We start from the raw sequence: 19,028 nt of genomic DNA on the forward strand, positions 1-19,028 counted from the left end.
CCAGGTGTATAGTTTAATAAAAACCCTTTTCATATCAACTTAAACGGCGTCAGAGCACATGAGGGTAACATATGGTTTGAAACTTCTTACCTCACAGTGAATTTATCTAGAATGACCTCAGTTAGATAACGAAAGGTGACCTAGAAACTACAGCACCCACAACACCTCGGGGCCGCACCCGCGGGCGGGGCTTGGACCTGTTGAAATCAGGCTGTGTTGTTGATTCGGCTGAATTTGACTTGGGATATCTGGAGACAGCGACCGGGACAACAGCTCAAAAGCAGTAAGAGTAATGTGCTGATTGAATCAATTGTTTCTTCTTGAGTGTAGTCCGTAGTTCACAGAGTGACTTTCAACTTAAAGACAACTGTAGTCGAGGTTCTAGTGTTTTAATTACGTTGTTGGTAACTTTGTAATTCGATGAGGTCAGTCTCATTTCGGTGTTTTCCACAGTAGCTAATCCTTGTAGTAAACTCTAGCCATTTATCCTTTAAGACTTTGCAGTAAATGCAGTTGTAACTGTAGCGCCTAGCGTCATGAAAGCGAGAATAGTTGCTTTAACTGCAGGCTTGTTACTGTTACTGTTACTGTTACTGTTACTGTTCTGTGGTCGGCTTCGTGTGGCGCAGATGTCCGCAGTTCTGCGCGGCTCCACCAATGGGATCGCTGGGATTCTGCAGGTCTGCGCCAATACTTTAGCCAGCGGTAGGTGTGTTTGTTATTGGAATGCCGTGACAGTGATTTCACATAACCAATTAAGTAAATACTGTATATTACTGACTCTTGTAGGTTTTTCTAATTATTTCTGATTGAATCGAAGCTTCGGCGGATTTGATGATCTTAGTTGCAGTGTATATAGACTACCACCACTTCCTTAACATTAATATTACTTAACAGGACCAATCGGCTAATTAATTTTTTTTTTTTTAAGCGTTATGTCAGTGCTCCATGTAAATGTAACCGATTTTTGTGATCGGCATTAACTATAATCAAATAGTTTATGTTACTTATTTGTATTATTATAGTACAAACATCAGTTACATTTATCTTGATCTCCTTTGCGATCCTTATTCTTCGTTTAATTAATGTATTTGTCCACTACGTGACCACAGCTGCTGCTGATTGCTGTCAAATATAAAATATACAGTATATATTTGACCCTGGTGTGGGTAAAAGCCTGATACAATTAATCAATCAAGTTCTAGTATTGTGGGTCATGGGGAAGGGGAAGTTTAATCGCCATTTTTACAGAAGTGGAGTCATTGTAAAGCGATCATGCAAATAGGCAGTAATTGCCAGGTTATATCTCTAATTGCAGGACTGTTTTATATACCTTGTTGATGACGCATGCTATTGCAAAAGCATCAGTAAAGCACATTTCCTGTTCACTGTTGAAGCAGCGACTCTTTCATCACTAATCTGAATAGAACATGTTTAAAAATACAATTAGTTTTAAACCTCAAAACCACAAAATGGAGAAAAATAAATAGTTCTCATTTTTATCCTATGGAAGAATCAACATCACCAACAAAAAAGCAAGCCCTTTCTGGCTGATGGGAACAGTCATTAAGATGTCAGTTTTCCGTTAGGAATATTTTTAGATTGCCAGCAGCACATAAAGATTAATAATTAACCTGGTTTTAACAATACAGTAGTTGACCCTGGGGCACTTACGGACCCACTCTGAAGACATATAGACATTAACAGTATATTTCACGGTGACTGGGCAATATCTGTTGCCAGGAGTTTGTATCTACTGATGTTGCATGAGAGGCACATAGGTGACCAGTGCCATTTTCACTGTAATTCGTATGATGTCTCTGTCTATTGGGATAAATACCCTCTTTATACATAAGTCTTCATTGTATACAATATTTTTGTATTCCTCCACTTTAAACTTTATTATAATGTAATTTATATAATAATAATAGTAATATATAAACAAAATTTGTAAAGGTAATTTAATGTTCCTCATGAAATGAACAGCTCTGAGTAATTTGGAAGAATGTAAAACAGCTTGACTGTTAAAGGAAATGGTTTTAGTTTATTGATAAAGGGTCCGTCTGTGATCTAAGCTAATGCATTAGATGGTAATATCTGCACAGTTACTTTAAATTTCAAATTTCAAATAAAAACCGTGGAAGTAAACTTTGAACATTATCTGCAATACTTTAAAAGTTACCACAGTAGCCCATATTTACTGCACATATGGTGCTATATGTTGAATGTGAGACATTGTGTGGGTGGGAGGGGGGGTAAACCCTCCCAAAGTAAATACAAATATTACAGTGTTACAAAGCAAATAGAGAGAAGCTTACTTTAAAGATATATATTTTCCCTGTGAGGTACCTGCAAAATAAGAAAAAATGCCAAGCACTCCAGCCATTGTAGAAGAGAATGTCTGTCTGGTGCAAAAGTGTCACAATAAAGACTTGACATTTTATTTCTGGAGAGGAATCTGGGGTTGGTGGAGAAGGAATTCTGGTGTTTTTGTACATAAAGGAAAAGTACTGAACGCTAAAGGTACCATAAGCACACAACCCCTGCTGTTGCCTATAGTGGGCACAACCCTGTAATTTGTGGCTTCTGCAGGTGCCAGCCTGTGTCTGTGAAAATGTGGAAACAATTTAGGGGCAGGTTGGTCTGGTAAAAATGATTCGAGGGATAGTAGCGCTGTTCTGGTGCAAATTTGTTTTTGTTTACTGTATGAGTAAAAGGCTTTACAGATTAAATGGGCTCAGAAGGAGCTGCATAGAAAAGAAAAGGAGGAGGGGACAAAAACATAGTGTGCTGAGTGACTGAGGAAGAGAAGGGGGCGCGAGGTGTGTGTGTGTGTGTGTGTGTGTGTGTGTGTGTGTGTGTGTGTGTGTAAGGCCTGCTGAGCCAACTGCCAGCACATGACTCTCCTTGATGGTCTGGAAACAAACGGAGTGTTCAGTGCACGGCAGAGGCACCACAATGCAGTTCCAGCAGCCTGCTCATTGACAACATGCGCTCGGTTTCCTTTCAACGAGAAAATCAAGCCCCCCTGTGACACAGAGGCATGCCGTCAAATTGCTGGGCACAGCAGTTCAGCTCTCGTTCGGCTTTGTGTGCCAACGAAGCCTATCGCGGGTGCTGTTTTTTTATTCTTGTTTTTCTTTTTCCTTGCCAGCTTCCAGTGCTGCAAAGTTTTGCAAATTCTAGTCCAGCCATCCTTTGCACAGGTCTAACTATGTAGAGTGGTTTTAAGTTTGTAGCAGCTTAGCATCTGCCTGATGAGTTGTATAATTTCCTGAAATCCAGGACTTGCACAATGGATCATTAAGTAGCGGGATAATAGCTAGAGGCTTCGTTTGCTGGATAGTTCATTGCAGCTGTGGAATAACCTTCATGACTTTGCAATAATTGTTGCATGCCCACGTGCTGTATGTGTAATTAGTTTTTTTGTTTTAAGGAATCATTTACTTGAATCAAATGAAAGCTCAAAGCAAAGCACAACTACTATGTAAATTACATGTGGAAGTACTCACAGCTTTGGTCTTTTTTTTCAGTATTTAAAGTTGTCAGCTGCTAGGAAGGACCGAGACAGACATGAATCGAAAATCAATTGAGTTCATTAGAGGAAATTGGGCATGTGGCTGCAGTTTGCACTATTATAATACATATAAGAATAAAAGGCTGGGTGATTTATCCAGCCTTGTAATTGTTGCCCCAGATAGCTGCACAAAACAACAGGTGTGCAGACTGGGAACTGAGAGAGAGAGATTTTCTGTGCCAGAGCAGTGCTTTAAATAGCAAATGATCTGCAACAGCCATGAGATCCAATAAGAGGGGACACAAACCAGGAAAGAAAAGGTGTTCACAGCATGTGACAGCTGTGATAAAGAGTAGGAACTGACAGCTGCTCAGTGACTGTCTCTTCACACAGCAAAGCACTGATTTCCACTTGCTCAAACATGCACAGTGTTACAGTTTTGCAATTAAAAAAAATAATAATACAAAAAAAAGTGGGATCATCAACTTAAGGATATAAGCTACAAAGAATTAGAATTAGAAAACTTTATTGTCCATTAAATTTACATAAAATGGAAATTTGCCTTCGGCATTCTGGCAACACTAAAAACACCTCAAATACATAAAAATAAATTTCCAATAGCAACAGTGCTCATGGGCTGAAGGGGGAAGGTTTTTTTTATGTATGTCATTGTTCAAAATAGCCACCGCAGAGGGCACAAATGATTTTTTGTACCCATTCTTCTGGGCTAATGGGACAGTGAGTCTCCTGCCAGATGGTAACAGCTGAAATGATGAATGAAGGGGGGGTGGTCATTGTAGACCTGGGTTGCCTTCTTAGTAAGGGACCGAGTGTAGTGGTTCGGGAGTTGCAGTTGTTTGTCTCCAGTGATCTTAGTGGCCTGGTTGACCACCTGGGTCAGCTTATTCCTGTGTCTAACTGAGAGGTTCCCATACCAGGAAACAACGTTAAAGGTGAGAACACTTTCGGTGAGTGACCTGTAGACCATAGTTAGAGTGTGTTTGCTGGCATTAAAACTCCTCAGTTTCCTGAGGAGAGAAAGCCGCTGGCGTGCCTTTTTATAAATATAATCTGCATTGGGCTGAAAAGAAAGTTTATTGTCAATCATTGTTCCCAAATATTTAAAATATATTACCTGCTCCACCTCCTGCCCCTTCATAGTGACTGGCTTAAAGACAGGCACCATGCTGTCTGCTCCCATCCTACTTCCCAAACACGGCTCCCTAGTCTTACTAACAGTTAAGGTCATGGAAGCTGCTGTCTAACCAGGTGGCAAGGTGATCAATGTGCTGGAGGTAGGAAGGGCTGATGACATCCTGCAGGCAGGCAACCAGGGCCATGTCATCAGCATACTTTATAAGTGTATATATACATGTATGTATATAGAGAATAAAAGAGGAGATAAAACACACCCCTGAGGAACGCCAGTATTCAAGACAAGGCAGTCAGAGAAGGTGTTATTAAAACAGACTTTTTGAGGCCTTCCTCTTAGAAACTCCCTGATGCACAGGATAAGGCTGCTACTGACGTTCATGTCACACAGGTGTCTCAGGAGAAGATGGGGCTGGACTGTATTAAAAGCAGAGGAGAAATCCATAAAAAGTACTGGAGTACTAGTACTAGATCCATAAAAATAAATAGATTTACTCACATAAATGATCACAGTGTTCGATAAGACAAGGGTGAAGTGAAATAATTCTGAAATATGGCTGGATAATGAACAATTATTAACATACAATGAAAAAATAACAATATTGCTTAATAAAGGAGGAAACAAAGAAGAGCAACAACTCAAAAGTCTCTATAATGGTGCATTGTTCTACAGAGAAATTGGAGCTAGCAACCCGTGTTATCTCTATCTAACTATTATCTGTTTCTCTAATGACAGAGGATAACACCAGTAGATAAGAGATGCAGAACTTCCACATTGCGTGTGGGGGGGGTGATGTATAACCCTCAGACAGAAATAGCCCAGCTGGGAATTTCAGTGTGAGAACTAAACAGTGTCCCCAGGCTCCCCCACCCCGCTTTGACCCCAGACTGTAGCTGCACTATGCACACATTTAATCGAGCTCAGCGTCTCAGGCAGCAGTGCAGCCGGTGCATTCAGGTTTGTGACTCCAGGTTTGGCTTGGTTTCTCTTTGATAATGAGTAAATTTACCCCGATTGCTCGAGCTACATCCTGGCCATCTCAGTGTACTGTACTGTTCATCAGAGTGCTCCTTTCTCTGCACTTTGCGAACCTTCTCCTGTTCCTTCCTGTCCACAGAGTTGTTTTTCTTCTCACTGAGCAGTAATTATAGAGCTCCAGAGACTGTTAGCCTGCAGTTTGTTAAGTATGACAGATTGACATCTGCCTGGGGTGAGTCACTGGGCAGGGTTTATTAAAAAAAAAAAAAAAATGTCCTCCTTTATTTATTTACTTTATAAAACTATATTATTTGTGTTTGGGCATGCAACGAGGTGAATTGGAGCATTGTGGGGGTGTTCTGTTAACCCCGAGGCTGGGTTGGTAGGAGAATAGATTTCTTTGTGGTTTCCAGTGTAAGCAGCAGCCTGTGGGATCACGCGATGATCATGCCAATATCACAGTCTGCTGAGATGGATGCAGGTTGGGAGGCCGTCTGCAATCCATAGGCAGATGATGCATTTTCACATTTACAGTAGTTTGTGTGGTGGAGACGCAAAGTCCAGTACAGACGGTGGAACAGGTCCTCAGTGTAAAAGCAATACAAAGAAAAAATAATACTACAAGCAATATCAGCAATTTCTTTCCTTCCTTCCTTCTTTTCTCAGTAAATTCTAGTACAGGTCCTGAACCCCATCTCTCATTCTGTCATCTCTTCATTCAGATCTGAGGTCAATTTGAATTCAAATTCAACTGTATTTTCAGTAAATCTGAATTACAGGGATGTTTTGCTCAATTACAATCCTGTGGTAGAATTCCACTGATGTGAAAGGCAACATACAAAGCGATATGAACATAGTTATTGTATGTTGTAATTGTTGATATACAAAATTAGTCTGCAGAGGATATGTTTCTGAAATCTTAAGCATGACAGTGGTGTAAATTTTTGGAGGGTAACTGAGCTCTAAAACAATCAGTTGTATGAATTACAAATGATGCCACTGTAATAAAAGGTCTGTCTCTGTTTTAAGGCAAGTCCTTTTTTGTGGGCACGCTCATGAATTGCAGGTCCAGGGTTGGCGTGTGCTCACCTCTCTGTTGTACCCTCTCCACCACCAGACAGCTGCTAGGGTCAGTGAGGATGGATAACTCTACGGACCCTGCACCCGAGGCTCAGCCCTTGAAGGGAGGTGAGGGGGAGGCCGAGGTGGAAGCTCCTCCCAAGAAGGGCCAGGGCTGCCTGAGCCGCACAGGATTCTCCAGCCTGTCCCGGTGGCGCACGGCCGCCTTCTTCCTGTCACTCTTCCTCTGCCTCACCATCGTCTTCGCATTCTCCTTCATCATTCCGTGCCCTGTCCGGCCCGTCTCACTTCGCACTTGGGAGAAGACTGTGCCCAGCTTTGGTGAGAGAGCAGGAGTGTGCCCGCTTCTATGCCCTGTATGAGTGTCAGTGTCCCCCCATCCCATCCTTTTCTGTGGGTGTGTGGGTATGCTCCCCAGCTTGCGTATCCATATGTCTCTGTGTCTGTATGTTTTGTTGTGTGTGCCCCTTTGTCTGTGAGCGTGTTTACATGTTCTTGTCCATCTCTTTCTTTCTGTCTGTCTGTCTGTCTGTCTGTGTGTGACCCTATATTCTGTTTGTTTAGTGTTGCTGTCTGTGTGGCTTCTGTGACTGCAGAGGGGTATTATGTGGAAATGTATATAAATATATATCTCTTTATCTTTCCCCTTTAAAAAGCACAATATGACTTTCTGGATATCTTGGACACCAACAAAGACAAAGTCAAGGACATTCTCTTTGCTTTCAAGAACTCCATGGGCAATCTGAACACCACGTGCGCCAACCAAAGTAAGAATTGAACTACTGGTCTGGACACAGCATTATACATTTTGTAAGGGCTGTGTCCTATTCTCTCTCATAACATGCTGTCATTGAGAAACTGGTAATGAGTCGAGTGTATCTGAATGCAAATAGGGGCAAACAAATATTCAAATGTTTACATTTTCCCTTGCCATTTTGATCTGTTTAGTCATGTTGTGAAGAGATCACAACAGTTCTGTGTTCCCTCATAATATACTTGACTCCAGATGTATGAAATGCATTATGCCAATCAAGCACAATCTGAACAGCCAGGGTGCACCCAGTGAAAAGGCCCAGCCAGTGTCTGTAACAGCAGCACTAATGTGAACTGACAGGGACACCATTAATACGGATACTCCTAGTGGCTCATTAATGTGCTGAACTGACACACTAAGTTGTTTAAGACTTTAAGAGCTTATAAGACGCCTGGCAAACAAATACTTTCACCTTCCTTACACGTTAAGCTAGCAATATACTGCTACTGAAATCCAGTTCATTCAGAGAAGCAGTCATCTGAGATTAAAAATAAAACCATATAAGAGGAAATGGCTACAGAGTTTAGCTACTGGCAATTCAGTAAGTGTGCTATTTCCTATTTCGAATCAAGACAGATTTCAACTTGCTAAATGGGTCTGTAAAAGATCCAGGAATTGGCATCCTAGAACATAGTTCCATACACCCACCCCTCTTTGCGTAAAGAGGCATCTCTTGACCTTTCTCTTGTGATTTTGCGATGATGTGGTGCTGTATTACAGGCCTGCCCTCGCCCTGCGTGTTCCTGACTGCTGTGACGGGGACGAACGGCGACCCGCTGTGGGAACGCCCACTGGCGGCAGAGCTGGACTGGGCACAGTGCGGCCTCGAGGAGCAGCAAATGCCGGTCTGCCTGGTGTCCCACTCTAACCTGCTGACGGCCCTGTACTTCCAAAACGGTGAGCATGAGGATGGCCACCCTCTGATTGTCACAGCTCCTGGGCTGACAATACTTACCTAAAACGATAAGTGATAGAAAGATGATTATATGCTAAGACTGATACATATACAGTGGGGGGAAAAAAGTATTTGATCCCCTGTTGATTTTGTACGTTTGCCCACTGACAAAGAAATGATCAGTCTATAATTTTAATGGTAGGTGTATTTTAACAGTGAGAGACAGAATAACAACAAAAAAATCCAGAAAAATGCATTTCAAAAAAGTTATAAATTGATTTGCATGTTAAAGAGGGAAATAAGTATTTGACCCCTTCAACTTAGTACTTGGTGGCAAAACCCTTGTTGGCAATCAGAGGTCAGATGTTTCTTGTAGTTGGCCACCATGGTTTGCACACATCTCAGGAGGGATTTTGTCCCGCTCCTCTTTGCAGATCCTCTCCAAGTCATTAAGGTTTCGAGGCTGACGTTTGGCAACTCGAACCTTCAGCTCCCTCCACAGATTTTCTATGGGATTAAGGTCTGGAGACAGGCTAGGCCACTCCAGGACCTTAATGTGCTTCTTCTTGAGCCACTCCTTTGTTGCCTTGGCTGTGTGTTTTGGGTCATTGTCATGCTGGAATACCCATCCACGACCCATTTTCAATGCCCTGGCTGAGGGAAGGAGGTTCTCACCCAAGATTTGATGGTACATGGCCCCGTCCATCGTCCCTTTGGTGCGGTGCAGTTGTCCTGTCCCCTTAGCAGAAAAAACACCCCCAAAGCATAATGTTTCCCTTTAAGAGAGAGCTCCTAATCTCAGCTCGTTACCTGTATAAAAGACACCTGGGAGCCAGAAATCTTGCTGATTGATAGGGGATCAAATACTTATTTCCCTCATTAACATGCAAATCAATTTATAACTTTTTTGAAATGCATTTTTCTGGATTTTTTTGTTGTTATTCTGTCTCTCACTGTTAAAATACACCTACCATTAAAATTATAGACTGATCATTTCTTTGTCAGTGGGCAAACGTACAAAATCAGCAGGGGATCAAATACTTTTTTCCCTCACTGTATATACAAACAATAAATACATACATAAATGCATTAAGAAACAAGGAAGAATAGGAATATGAGGTGTACCAGTTTTATTGAAAAAATCTTTCCGTTATGCTTGGGTGCTTATTTTCCAGCCACATGTCAAAGTGTTGCGTACAGCTGTGTTTCCATGCTGACTATCTCGTGTCTTCATCGATGTGCTTTCAGGAACAGTTCGCTGGCAGGTGCCCCGCTCTCCGGAGCTGTCCTTCAAGCCCCCTGTCCTCAGTGTGCCAGACCTGGATGATGACGGCGTGAGCGACCTGGCGCTAGTCTCACCTGCCCAGGACGAGGTACTGCCGTGACAGGGACAGACAGGAAGAGGGGGAGCTGAAGAATAAACCAATATATGGGGCAGACTGTGCAGGGGCTAGACTGGGCAGAGTAAACTAACTCGGAAAAGGGCTTTGGAGCTTTTACTTTGTGTGACAGTCTGTGCCACAGCACACCTTTGCCAAAGTCTGAATTGATTGCCCATTCTGTATGTGTTCCCTCCTGTTTTTATTTATTTAATTCTGTGTTCTTGATTTTTTCTTGACTGTTGTGTCTCGCAGACGAAGGTGGTTCTTCTGTCTGGTAAGACGGGCAAACAGCTGGGCTCGGAGGCAGTGCTTGACCAGAGCCTGGTACTGGGATACCTCCTCCACAGGACCAAAGCCAGTGCTCACTACCTGCTATTCAGAAAAGGTGAGTCTCTGCAGCAACTGGGAGGCCTCGTCTTCCTGTTTCTGCTAACGTCAAGAGAAGGCCGCCTCACTGAGAGCTCTGCCCTCCGCTCTTCATTGGGTTATTTATTTACATCTTAGCATAACAAACGCATAACTCAGCATCGTGCTCATGCCTATGAGAATACACGGCCTACAAAAACAGGACTTTTTGTGCCTTTTACTAAAAATGCAATCAATGGCATTTGGTCCTGCAGCTTTCATTTTCTTTTTAATTGTTTGATGGGCCTAACTGAAGAAGGATATCTATAAAATAAAAATTGTTTAAAAAAGGTGTACGTTGGGTCCGTGACACTCCCTACCCCCCTCACTCTCTCTTGTCTGACAGAGTCGGGAGTTTATGGGCGTGCTCTGAAGACTATCGCCACTACAGCCAAGACTAAACTGACTGAAGACCCGGAGTGGAAGAAAAAGACCAATGCCAGCACGGGGAATGTGCCAGTCTATATGTAAGTAACCAGTCACTTCAGAGCAGTTTCTGCAGTGTTCTTCACAACATCATTACATGAGAAAAAAATCTGTCTGTTACTGGTTTGTAGATTGGGGGGTGTGTAACATTGTCAAACCCTGATTACATGGTTGACATCATTGCAGGGCTGAAGATCCACATAATCCCCAGTTAGTTATCACTGCTATCATTGCAACTTGAATTATAATTCATACTTACCGGGACTGCTGACACAAAGCTGCTGTGGTGTATCGTTCTCCCGCAGATCCAGCTCAGTGCAGTATCTGGTGAAAGCCACCAAGGGGCGGAGTTTGGAGAACTTGTTGCTGGTGACAACTGAGGGGATGGAGATGATCGACGGACAGAGCCTGGAGACGGTCTGGAAGGTCGATACCAGCACCGTGCTCAGGTAGGCCTCTCTGGGACTTCTCCACCTTCCGACTTCTCGGTGTGACTCATCCCAGTATGAGAGAACCAATCAGGAGAGAGCTGCATCATTCTAACACCCAATCACATCGGGGCAAGGAAACGCGGCTGCTTTTGCTGAATTATTAGAACTCTGAACCTCAGCACTGCCAGGGTAAAGCAGGGATACAGGTAAAAAGTGTGAGGCAAATCTTTAATACGCCCATCACCATCCCTGTCAGAACGGATCTTGATCCATTGGATTTTTTTGTTTGTTGTTTTCCTTCTCTTAGCGAGCCGTCTTTCGGACACTACAACAAAGATGGCGTCTATGATGTGGTGATCGAGCGCGACAGTGGGAACAATACTAAGAAGGTTTGTGGGCATTTCTATTTTATTTTTTTATTGCTGTTAGTTTTTAACCCCCTTGTTGATTAACTATTTTCAAGATGTGTGGGGAAGACTGGAAGGCATCAAGCTTCTCATAACACTTTGTAAAACAGGAACATCTGCATGTCCAAAAACTGCCCCTTGCCTTATGTGATTTTTTTCTTGCTATTGTCATTGTCATTGCTTTCCTACTGACATCTGCTGGAGAGCTGTGGTTCCTGCTGCTCTCTCCCCTCCTGCACAGCCAGACTCCACCCCCCAGAACTATATATATCCGCTCACGAGCCCTTCAGCTATTTGTCATTCTACCAGTTGGTTTTCATTCTATGCTGTAAATGGGGAGAGACTGCTTTGTGAGTTTGTAAAAATGTGTGTGTGTGTGTGTGTGTGTGTGTGGTAGATCACAATCCTGGACGGCTTGTCGGGTGCAGTGCTGTGGGATGTGAAAATGGCATCCCAGTCCAGGAGTAGCCCCAGGCCCACCTCTGTCAACACTCTGGATCACAGATCAGTGTTCATTTTCTGGGGGAAGTTCCCCTCTGACACCAACAGCACAGTGAGTACCCCTCCCCTTGCACGGCACGGACCCCCCCTCAACACACACGCGCAGGAACACTTGCTCTTAGCATTCTTCAGAAATTAAAATGAATTTCCATGTACCAGAAGTAAACCACATCATTTTTTAAGAAGAGAATGTCGTTTATATAAAAAAAACTATTGGAAAGAAAATGTATAATAATAATAATGATCTTTTATAATATTAGCTGGCCTGTATCTGTTCATAGCACTAATGCAACTCATACAAAGACTCCCTTTAGAATAAGAATCTTGCCCAGAATTGCTCTTTTGAAAAATGATTCTGTGAATTGTGTTTATCTGCTAAGAAAGACATTAATAATCATCACAGTCTGCGGGGGTCACACAGCTGCTAATGAATCTCGCAGTTTAGCCTCTGACAGACAGCACCTCCACTGACAGAACACACCTGAGCACAGAAAGCTGTGCGGTTCACCCGTTTACCTGTCTGTTCTGCACTGTCCTGCAGGATTCGCTGAGCGAGCGATTCTTGTACATGCTACACCCGTCCTACTCCAAGGTGCTCCTGGAGAAGAGCGGCACCGATGACCACATCATAGCTTTCAAAGGTGAGTTTGGGCCGATGGTTTAATGATGGGGAATTGGTTTAGTGCCACTGTCACTTTGCGGGTGGGGAAGCATCCCCAGATGCAAAAGGGAGAACTGTGGGGGGACGTCCACTGAAAGGGACTGGAGGAGCCATAGTTCTCTCCTTCTAATCTGACCTCTAACGTGCATTGTTTTGCTCCCTCCCCTCTACCTCTGTGTCCTGTGTGTCTCAGCGGCGCTGTTCGAGAAAGGCCGTCACGCGTGTTACGTGATGCTGACCGGGCTGGGGCCGGCGGGGGACACCGGGGTGGAGGGGCAGGTGACCCTGAGCAAACACAGGCTGAAGGAGGACATGAAGAACAGCACGGTGCTGCGGCTGCCTGACGACACGGGCTCCGATAGCGATCAGGATATCAAGGAGGGCTTTGACAGGCTGCGTTTCGACAAGGATACTTAAAGGGGCCTGCAGCTACTCTGACCTCTCCACACTACTGTAGAAATGCAATGGCCCCAGCCCTGTCCCTGTCCAACAGGACTGTCCTCAAGAGGTTCTCCACCACTGACACTGACAACTGGCTTTCAGGGACTTTTCTTCTTGCATACGTGTTGGTTGGACTACACTAAACTGCAGATTCGTTTTTTTATTTAGGCAACGGTGTGTGTTTTTACTGTCTGACAGCAAGCCTACCTGATCGGTTACACAGGAGCAGGGGGAAGACACCTTGGGATGCTAGTCAACACTAAGGGACCATGTGGAGAAAAAAAAAACAATTGTCCAAGAGAAAACTGGCAACAACAACAAGAATGCCACCAATTTAAAAGCAGGAAACAAAAACCAGGACAAGCTTGCAAGTGTACACGCTGACATTTAAATACCCATTCTGTTCTGTAGAGCAGAGAATAAAAATTAACCGGCAAAAACGAAGTCATACGGTGAATGTTGAGCAGCACAGTGTTTGGAAACAGAGCTTTGAAGAAAAAGTGTGGAGGCACAGACGAGCTCTCTGGCAGCAGGAGCCGCAATCCCCAAGAGAAGCACAAACCCCAGCAGGACTGCAGACGAACAACAAACAGCATCCATTAGCTGCCTGTAAATCTTTTTAACAACACATCTACAAGTCCAAGCAGCTCCCTGAGACAGCAGGACCGCGGCCTCCTTCTGCTGGGCATGAACCTCTGTCTACAAACCAAAGATCAGTTAAAATAAAAAAAATAAATCCTAGACTTTCTATACGTTTCTTCCAAACAGGAAGCCTTAATTTGGTTGTCTATGCAGTCTGGATGGGAAAGTCATTCTCCAGTATTGTCAGAGGAGACTTTTTTTTTTTTAACCACCTTCTTCCTCAGGGGAATAAAATGACCTTTACCCTTTACGACCGCTCCCAGCTGCCAGGCACTTGTGACACGTCTGGGCCTACTGTATCAGTGTGGGTTTGCTTGGGCCGTAATCCCAATGTATATTTTATTTTTCTTATGGTTAATCTCAACTATGTCTGCACACAGATTAACAATCAAACACAAACTAGACCACCCAGAAATCTGTTATGCATTACAGCCCGGTTTGGGAGTCCTGTAAAGGGTCGGGGGCTACTGGGAGACCAGCTCTATTCTGTCCCTCTCTGTCTATATGCTTTGTGTCTAGGGAAGTGCAGGGACTGCATAGGACACACACATCGGGCTCTCAAACTGGATTCACCTGAACAGGGGAGAGCCCAGCAGGGCCTGTGGAATATGCACAAGAAAGCCACTAATGCTAAAATGCACACTGCGTTGGGATCGATACGCAGTAGCAAAGACTTACATTATAGCATGGCCGTGTGCTGAGGCAAGATCATCTTTGTGCAATATCAAAACACAGAGGAATCGAGAAAGATGCAGGCGAACATCAAGCCCAAAAGATGCTCATCTGATAATTGGTATCTTGGCAAGGGATGATGTTATATTAGGCTTTCTCAGGTACATTTTGATTTGCTTGGGATGTGTGCATGACATTTGTTTTCAAGATAAAAATGGGTATATAGTTCTGCTATTAGAAATGTGTTGGCTGAAAGGTTGATTATACAGTTATGATGCAGAAACGGGTTGATTTATTATAAATATACAGTCTGGTATAAATGAATCCTCATTTCATTTATTTAAAAGAAATTGGCTATATTTAAAACCTTTTAGGTCTGTAAAAAGCAAAGCTTCAAATATGCTGCATGAGATGAGCTGTGTTCAGTTGAATATAACTACATGTATATTGCAAATCAACGTTGAAAAGAGGACGGGTTGTTAAATTGTTTGGTTTCCATGTGTCAGACTTCAGTACAGTTATTTTCATTCTGGAAGAATGATTTGTCACTAGTGTTTTTGAAAAGCTTTTAAATATCTATTATTGTAAGAAGACTAAGACATGAATATTACAAATCATAACTGACCCGCTGTTGAATCGTAAATCATAAACTGGTACCCGGTTGTGTTGTCTTTTACTGTATTGTTAAAAGCCTCGTTCTCCTGCTTAAAACTGAAAAAGCAATAGGGCACAAGTTTGTAATTTGCAAAGCGGGAGTAGGTCAGATTGTGATTCGGTCAAAGTCATATTGTTTAACATTGCTAAAACACAGCACATTTCTGGAGGCACTACTGAAATGCAAGAGTTTGAATACATTTCTTAAAGCATTAAAACTCTTTATCTGTAGTAAATGTAAACTGTTACATTTTAAATATAAAATCCTTATTCTTGGAACCTTCTGCCTGGGAAGATGGATACAAACACTTGGTTGCTGCTGTAGCTACCAATCTTCCTAGCAACATTGTATTGACCTGCAGCACCTGATCACACGGGCTGCTACACTGATCCTGCTGTGCCTCGTCTGCCTCTGGTATTACTACAGCAATATTCTGAGTTCAATATTGCACATGTAAATTATTACTATTTCTTCTGGATAACGTAAAATACACCTACTTCAAGGGGAGCATCAGAGTATTTAAAATATATTGTCTTAATTCTGAAATAAAATGTTATAATTGTAAATATACTGCCTGTGTCATTTTTAACATTACATTTTTCCATATATATTTGTTGTACACACACATACATATATATTACACCCCCCAGTGCCCTATACTAAGCTGCCCATCAGTGCCAATGAAGCCAGACTGAGACGCGTGCCCATGTAGCAGCAGCTGCCAAGTGGGCTGGAGGAGGCAGGCCGGAGGGGGTGGGTGAGGGGTTACAGCACTGGGTCACAGCACTGCACTCTAAAATCTCTTTATGTTTAAATGCAATCTATTTTAAAGATGTACATCTTCAATATGTGGATTAATAAATAAGTATTTGCTTAAAACATCTTTGCCCCCACATCTTTACACCGCTCTGTGGAGGGTGGCATCAGGGCGAGCCCGGGCTCAAGGCAACACCAGTTTCCACTTCCTGTACAGCTGGGGGTTTAAAGCAATGCCAGGCTGGTATCTGGGCACAGACGATATTGAGCTATTTGAATCCAAATGCTATATGGTTGTCGCTGTTCAATATAAACCTAACCACGCACCGATTGCTCATTTAGATTTGTGTTATTTAAAGGTGTTTCCGTTACAGTCAGCATGAGATGCACATAAACCAATTTTATATCGTATCATACTTTATAGATATTGTTTCAGTGTACTGCAGTGCTGTAATTTAGTACTAAAAAAGATGAATACCACCCCCCAACGCTTATTTTTATGTTGAATATTAGGATTAGGATTTCATGTTCAAGAATCCAGTTCTACCTGGTTTTCCACTCCATTAATCATTAACTGACAAACAAGCATTCTTCCCTTTCCGGGTTTGAGGGTATATATATATATATATATATATATGGAGGCAGAAAAAAGAAAAAGACACCCCCACACAAAACAAAGCGAATATGAAAATAACGCAAAACATACACATCAGACCAGGGCCGTCAAACCTTCCTATATCCCTGACACATCACCCTCGGCACCACGACTAGGCTGACCCAGTCCTATAAAGAGTGAATAAAGGGAAAATGTGTCAATGTGACCTCGGTCCGCCATGCAGCAGCGCCGGCCCCGCACGCCTGCAGTCTCTACACCACATGCGTGGGGGGGCACCAGAGCTGCGCTGGATCGCAAACCGGAGTCATTCAACACTCATTGCTTTGGAGAAGTCACTTTGACCAGCACACCTTCCAGCTCCAGAGGTAACTACGCGATTTTCCTTTACATTCATTCTCCCACCCAGGCAGAGCAGATGCTAGATGTGGCTGAATCCCCTGGTTATTGTTACAATGTGGGATTCATTGTAATGACTGGAATTGGCAAATCAGCTTTGTAAATCGAAAGTGAATGCCCTTAGCACGGCAGTTGAGGGTTATTGATATGGCAGGAGCAGTCGTCTGTATAACTAAATAAATACATACTCGGTAGACGTTTGACATTTAATTAACCAATTTAATCATTGTAATCAGCCAATTACGCACCTGGCTCGTTTTAGAATTCGGATTCGCGGAGCTGTTTTCCCTGCACAAACACAAATAACGATGATTGTGGTTTTAATTGTTATTTTAAATCTGCATTAAAATTGTAAGAGCAAAGCCTCAGTGGTAGAGATTTATTTGTCTTTATATCCGCCCTTACTGCAGTATTATTAACTCTTTCAGGGACATATCTGCAGAGGCACAAAGCGGAATAACGTTTACTTCCTAGGCTACAGATGCCACTTTAATTCCGTGTAAGTAAAAGCGTTCAATGCATAGAAAAAGCGCCGGAAAATGAGATTGTGTCTCGATTTGTCGTTTAAATATAGTGTAATAAAACCCCCAGAAGTCAACAAAACTGAATAGAAACTTTGGAGAGATGCAGGGCTTTGTAAGCGGATTCATAGCTGCGGGGACGGGTTAATGGCGTATTCTGCCCATTTCAACAACCGGCTCCAGTAACATGGCGTTTCTTTTACCTTTCTGTACCTTTTCTGGCGTTTCTGACTTGGGGTCTTCAGCAATTTATAGCGTCTTTATACAAAGCTTAAAGGCTTTGCGTCCATCTTTACCCCAATGTCAAACGCAGGTGCGGGGTCACCCAGCCCGGCCTGCCTTGTGCGCACAGCGGCTCCCCTGGGTGTCCTAACGCACCGTGCTTTGCTTTGCCACAGGAGAAGATGGCAGAGGACATCAAGGAGAAGTTGAAAAATTACCGCACGGCCCCCTTTGACGCCCGATTCCCGAACCAAAACCAGACCAAGAACTGCTGGCAGAATTACCTCGGTAAGGACGCATAGCTCAGTAGTGCAGCAGCCGGGTCAGGACCACTGCTCTCCAAATGATGAGAGGAGTGTGACCTTGCATCTTACATGGACTGTGCTAAATAACCCTTGACACCTAAATAATAACAGCAGTGGAAGTCCCTCAAGTCCAGATAAGTACTGACTGTAATAGACAGCATTTGTATCCATGCACAGCTCAAGGCTGAGGACTGGAAGGAGGGGAGCTGGTAATAACAGCTTAAAATGAAACGCATGGTATGTACCAGCTCATGGAAAGCACTGGGGCAGAAGCGATTGTGCGCTCTCGCCCAGCTGCAGCCCTCCAGCTCTCAGCCCTCATCTTTCCTCACAGCCGTCTGCTGGTTTTGTTCACAGATTACCACCGCTGCCAGAAGGCACTGACAGCCAAAGGAGCCGACATCACCCCGTGTGACTGGTACAAAAGGGTGTACAAATCAATATGCCCGCTGTCTTGGGTAAGTGCTGATGACATTCTGACCCACATCCATTACCCACACGGCTGAGTTATTAATACATGTCCTGGGGCTTCCCTCTCAGCCCTCCGAGGCCGATTCCTATACCCTTTTCATCTCATTCATCATGCAGCATGCGTCTGGTGTTTTACAGCCACATTCCTACCCTTAGGATGTATTCTGCCCCAGAGAGGAAAACAACTTGAAATAAAATGCCTTTTTACCATATGGTATTTTTTAGTCTTTTGGTCATTATTGACGAATGTATGCATTTATTTATTCATTTAATTTGTGCATTTTGTAGGTCAACAAGTGGGATGAACAGCGGGATGATGGAACCTTCCCTGGAAAAATCTGAATCGACGTTCCTGTGGAGTGGCTTCTGAAACAGAGCTGAAACGTGACCATGGAGGGGGCTGGGTTCGGCCTTCCCATACCTGCGTGCCCTGCTCGTCTTCGAAACCATGAATGTTAAAAGAAGATTCCTTAAAAACTGCCAATATCAGATTGTAAGCGGTTGTTTTTTTTTGTCTCAGGCAATAAATCCTAAGTGAATTAAGCTGCTGTGTATCATGGGTAATGCTATTTGCTGTTGGAATTTTAAAGCTTGCAAAATACAAAAAAGAAATAAAGAGAAGCAGAATAATACATATTGCAAAAGAACAACGAAAATTGAAGTATTTACAGAGAGGAATCC

At 43.2% G+C, this 19,028-nt stretch overlaps 2 protein-coding genes across 4 annotated transcripts; both read left to right on the forward strand.

Moving 5' to 3' along the window:
* Positions 1–196: 196 nt before the first annotated feature.
* On the forward strand, positions 197–15,626 carry fam234a (family with sequence similarity 234 member A). 2 transcript variants are annotated; one of them, XM_066689214.1, is made up of 13 exons: positions 221–283; positions 630–705; positions 6,766–7,049; positions 7,385–7,495; positions 8,263–8,439; positions 9,686–9,810; positions 10,072–10,204; positions 10,571–10,691; positions 10,956–11,099; positions 11,389–11,470; positions 11,886–12,041; positions 12,531–12,630; positions 12,844–15,626. In XM_066689214.1, the coding sequence occupies exons 3-13, from the start codon at positions 6,788–6,790 to the stop codon at positions 13,065–13,067; spliced, it is 1,635 nt and encodes a 544-aa protein (XP_066545311.1). In that variant the 5' UTR covers positions 221–283; positions 630–705; positions 6,766–6,787; the 3' UTR covers positions 13,068–15,626. The 2 variants fall into 2 exon arrangements, with proteins under 2 accessions (XP_066545310.1, XP_066545311.1); XM_066689213.1 differs by lacking the exon at positions 630–705 and having other exon boundaries at positions 197–283.
* A 1,049-nt stretch (positions 15,627–16,675) lies between these two features.
* Positions 16,676–18,890, forward strand: cox6b1 (cytochrome c oxidase subunit 6B1). 2 transcript variants are annotated; one of them, XM_066688734.1, is made up of 4 exons: positions 16,676–16,797; positions 17,748–17,859; positions 18,234–18,334; positions 18,636–18,890. In XM_066688734.1, exons 2-4 carry the CDS (start codon positions 17,754–17,756, stop codon positions 18,687–18,689), a joined length of 261 nt encoding a protein of 86 aa, XP_066544831.1. In that variant the 5' UTR covers positions 16,676–16,797; positions 17,748–17,753; the 3' UTR covers positions 18,690–18,890. The 2 variants fall into 2 exon arrangements, with proteins under 2 accessions (XP_066544831.1, XP_066544832.1); XM_066688735.1 differs by lacking the exon at positions 16,676–16,797 and adding an exon at positions 17,251–17,327.
* Positions 18,891–19,028: the final 138 nt, after the last annotated feature.

Source organism: Amia ocellicauda, chromosome 17 (assembly GCF_036373705.1).
Source record: "Amia ocellicauda isolate fAmiCal2 chromosome 17, fAmiCal2.hap1, whole genome shotgun sequence".
Taxonomy (NCBI): domain Eukaryota; kingdom Metazoa; phylum Chordata; class Actinopteri; order Amiiformes; family Amiidae; genus Amia; species Amia ocellicauda.

Coding starts and splice junctions, on each gene's coding strand:
- fam234a (XM_066689213.1), top strand. CDS start 6,788: ATGGATAACTCTACGGACCCTGCACCCGAGGCTCAGCCCTTGAAGGGA. Junction 9,811..10,071: donor TCTCACCTGCCCAGGACGAG/GTACTGCCGTGA, acceptor TGTGTCTCGCAG/ACGAAGGTGGTTCTTCTGTC. Junction 11,471..11,885: donor GTGGGAACAATACTAAGAAG/GTTTGTGGGCAT, acceptor TGTGTGTGGTAG/ATCACAATCCTGGACGGCTT.
- cox6b1 (XM_066688734.1), top strand. CDS start 17,754: ATGGCAGAGGACATCAAGGAGAAGTTGAAAAATTACCGCACGGCCCCC. Junction 17,860..18,233: donor CTGCTGGCAGAATTACCTCG/GTAAGGACGCAT, acceptor TTTTGTTCACAG/ATTACCACCGCTGCCAGAAG. Junction 18,335..18,635: donor CAATATGCCCGCTGTCTTGG/GTAAGTGCTGAT, acceptor TGCATTTTGTAG/GTCAACAAGTGGGATGAACA.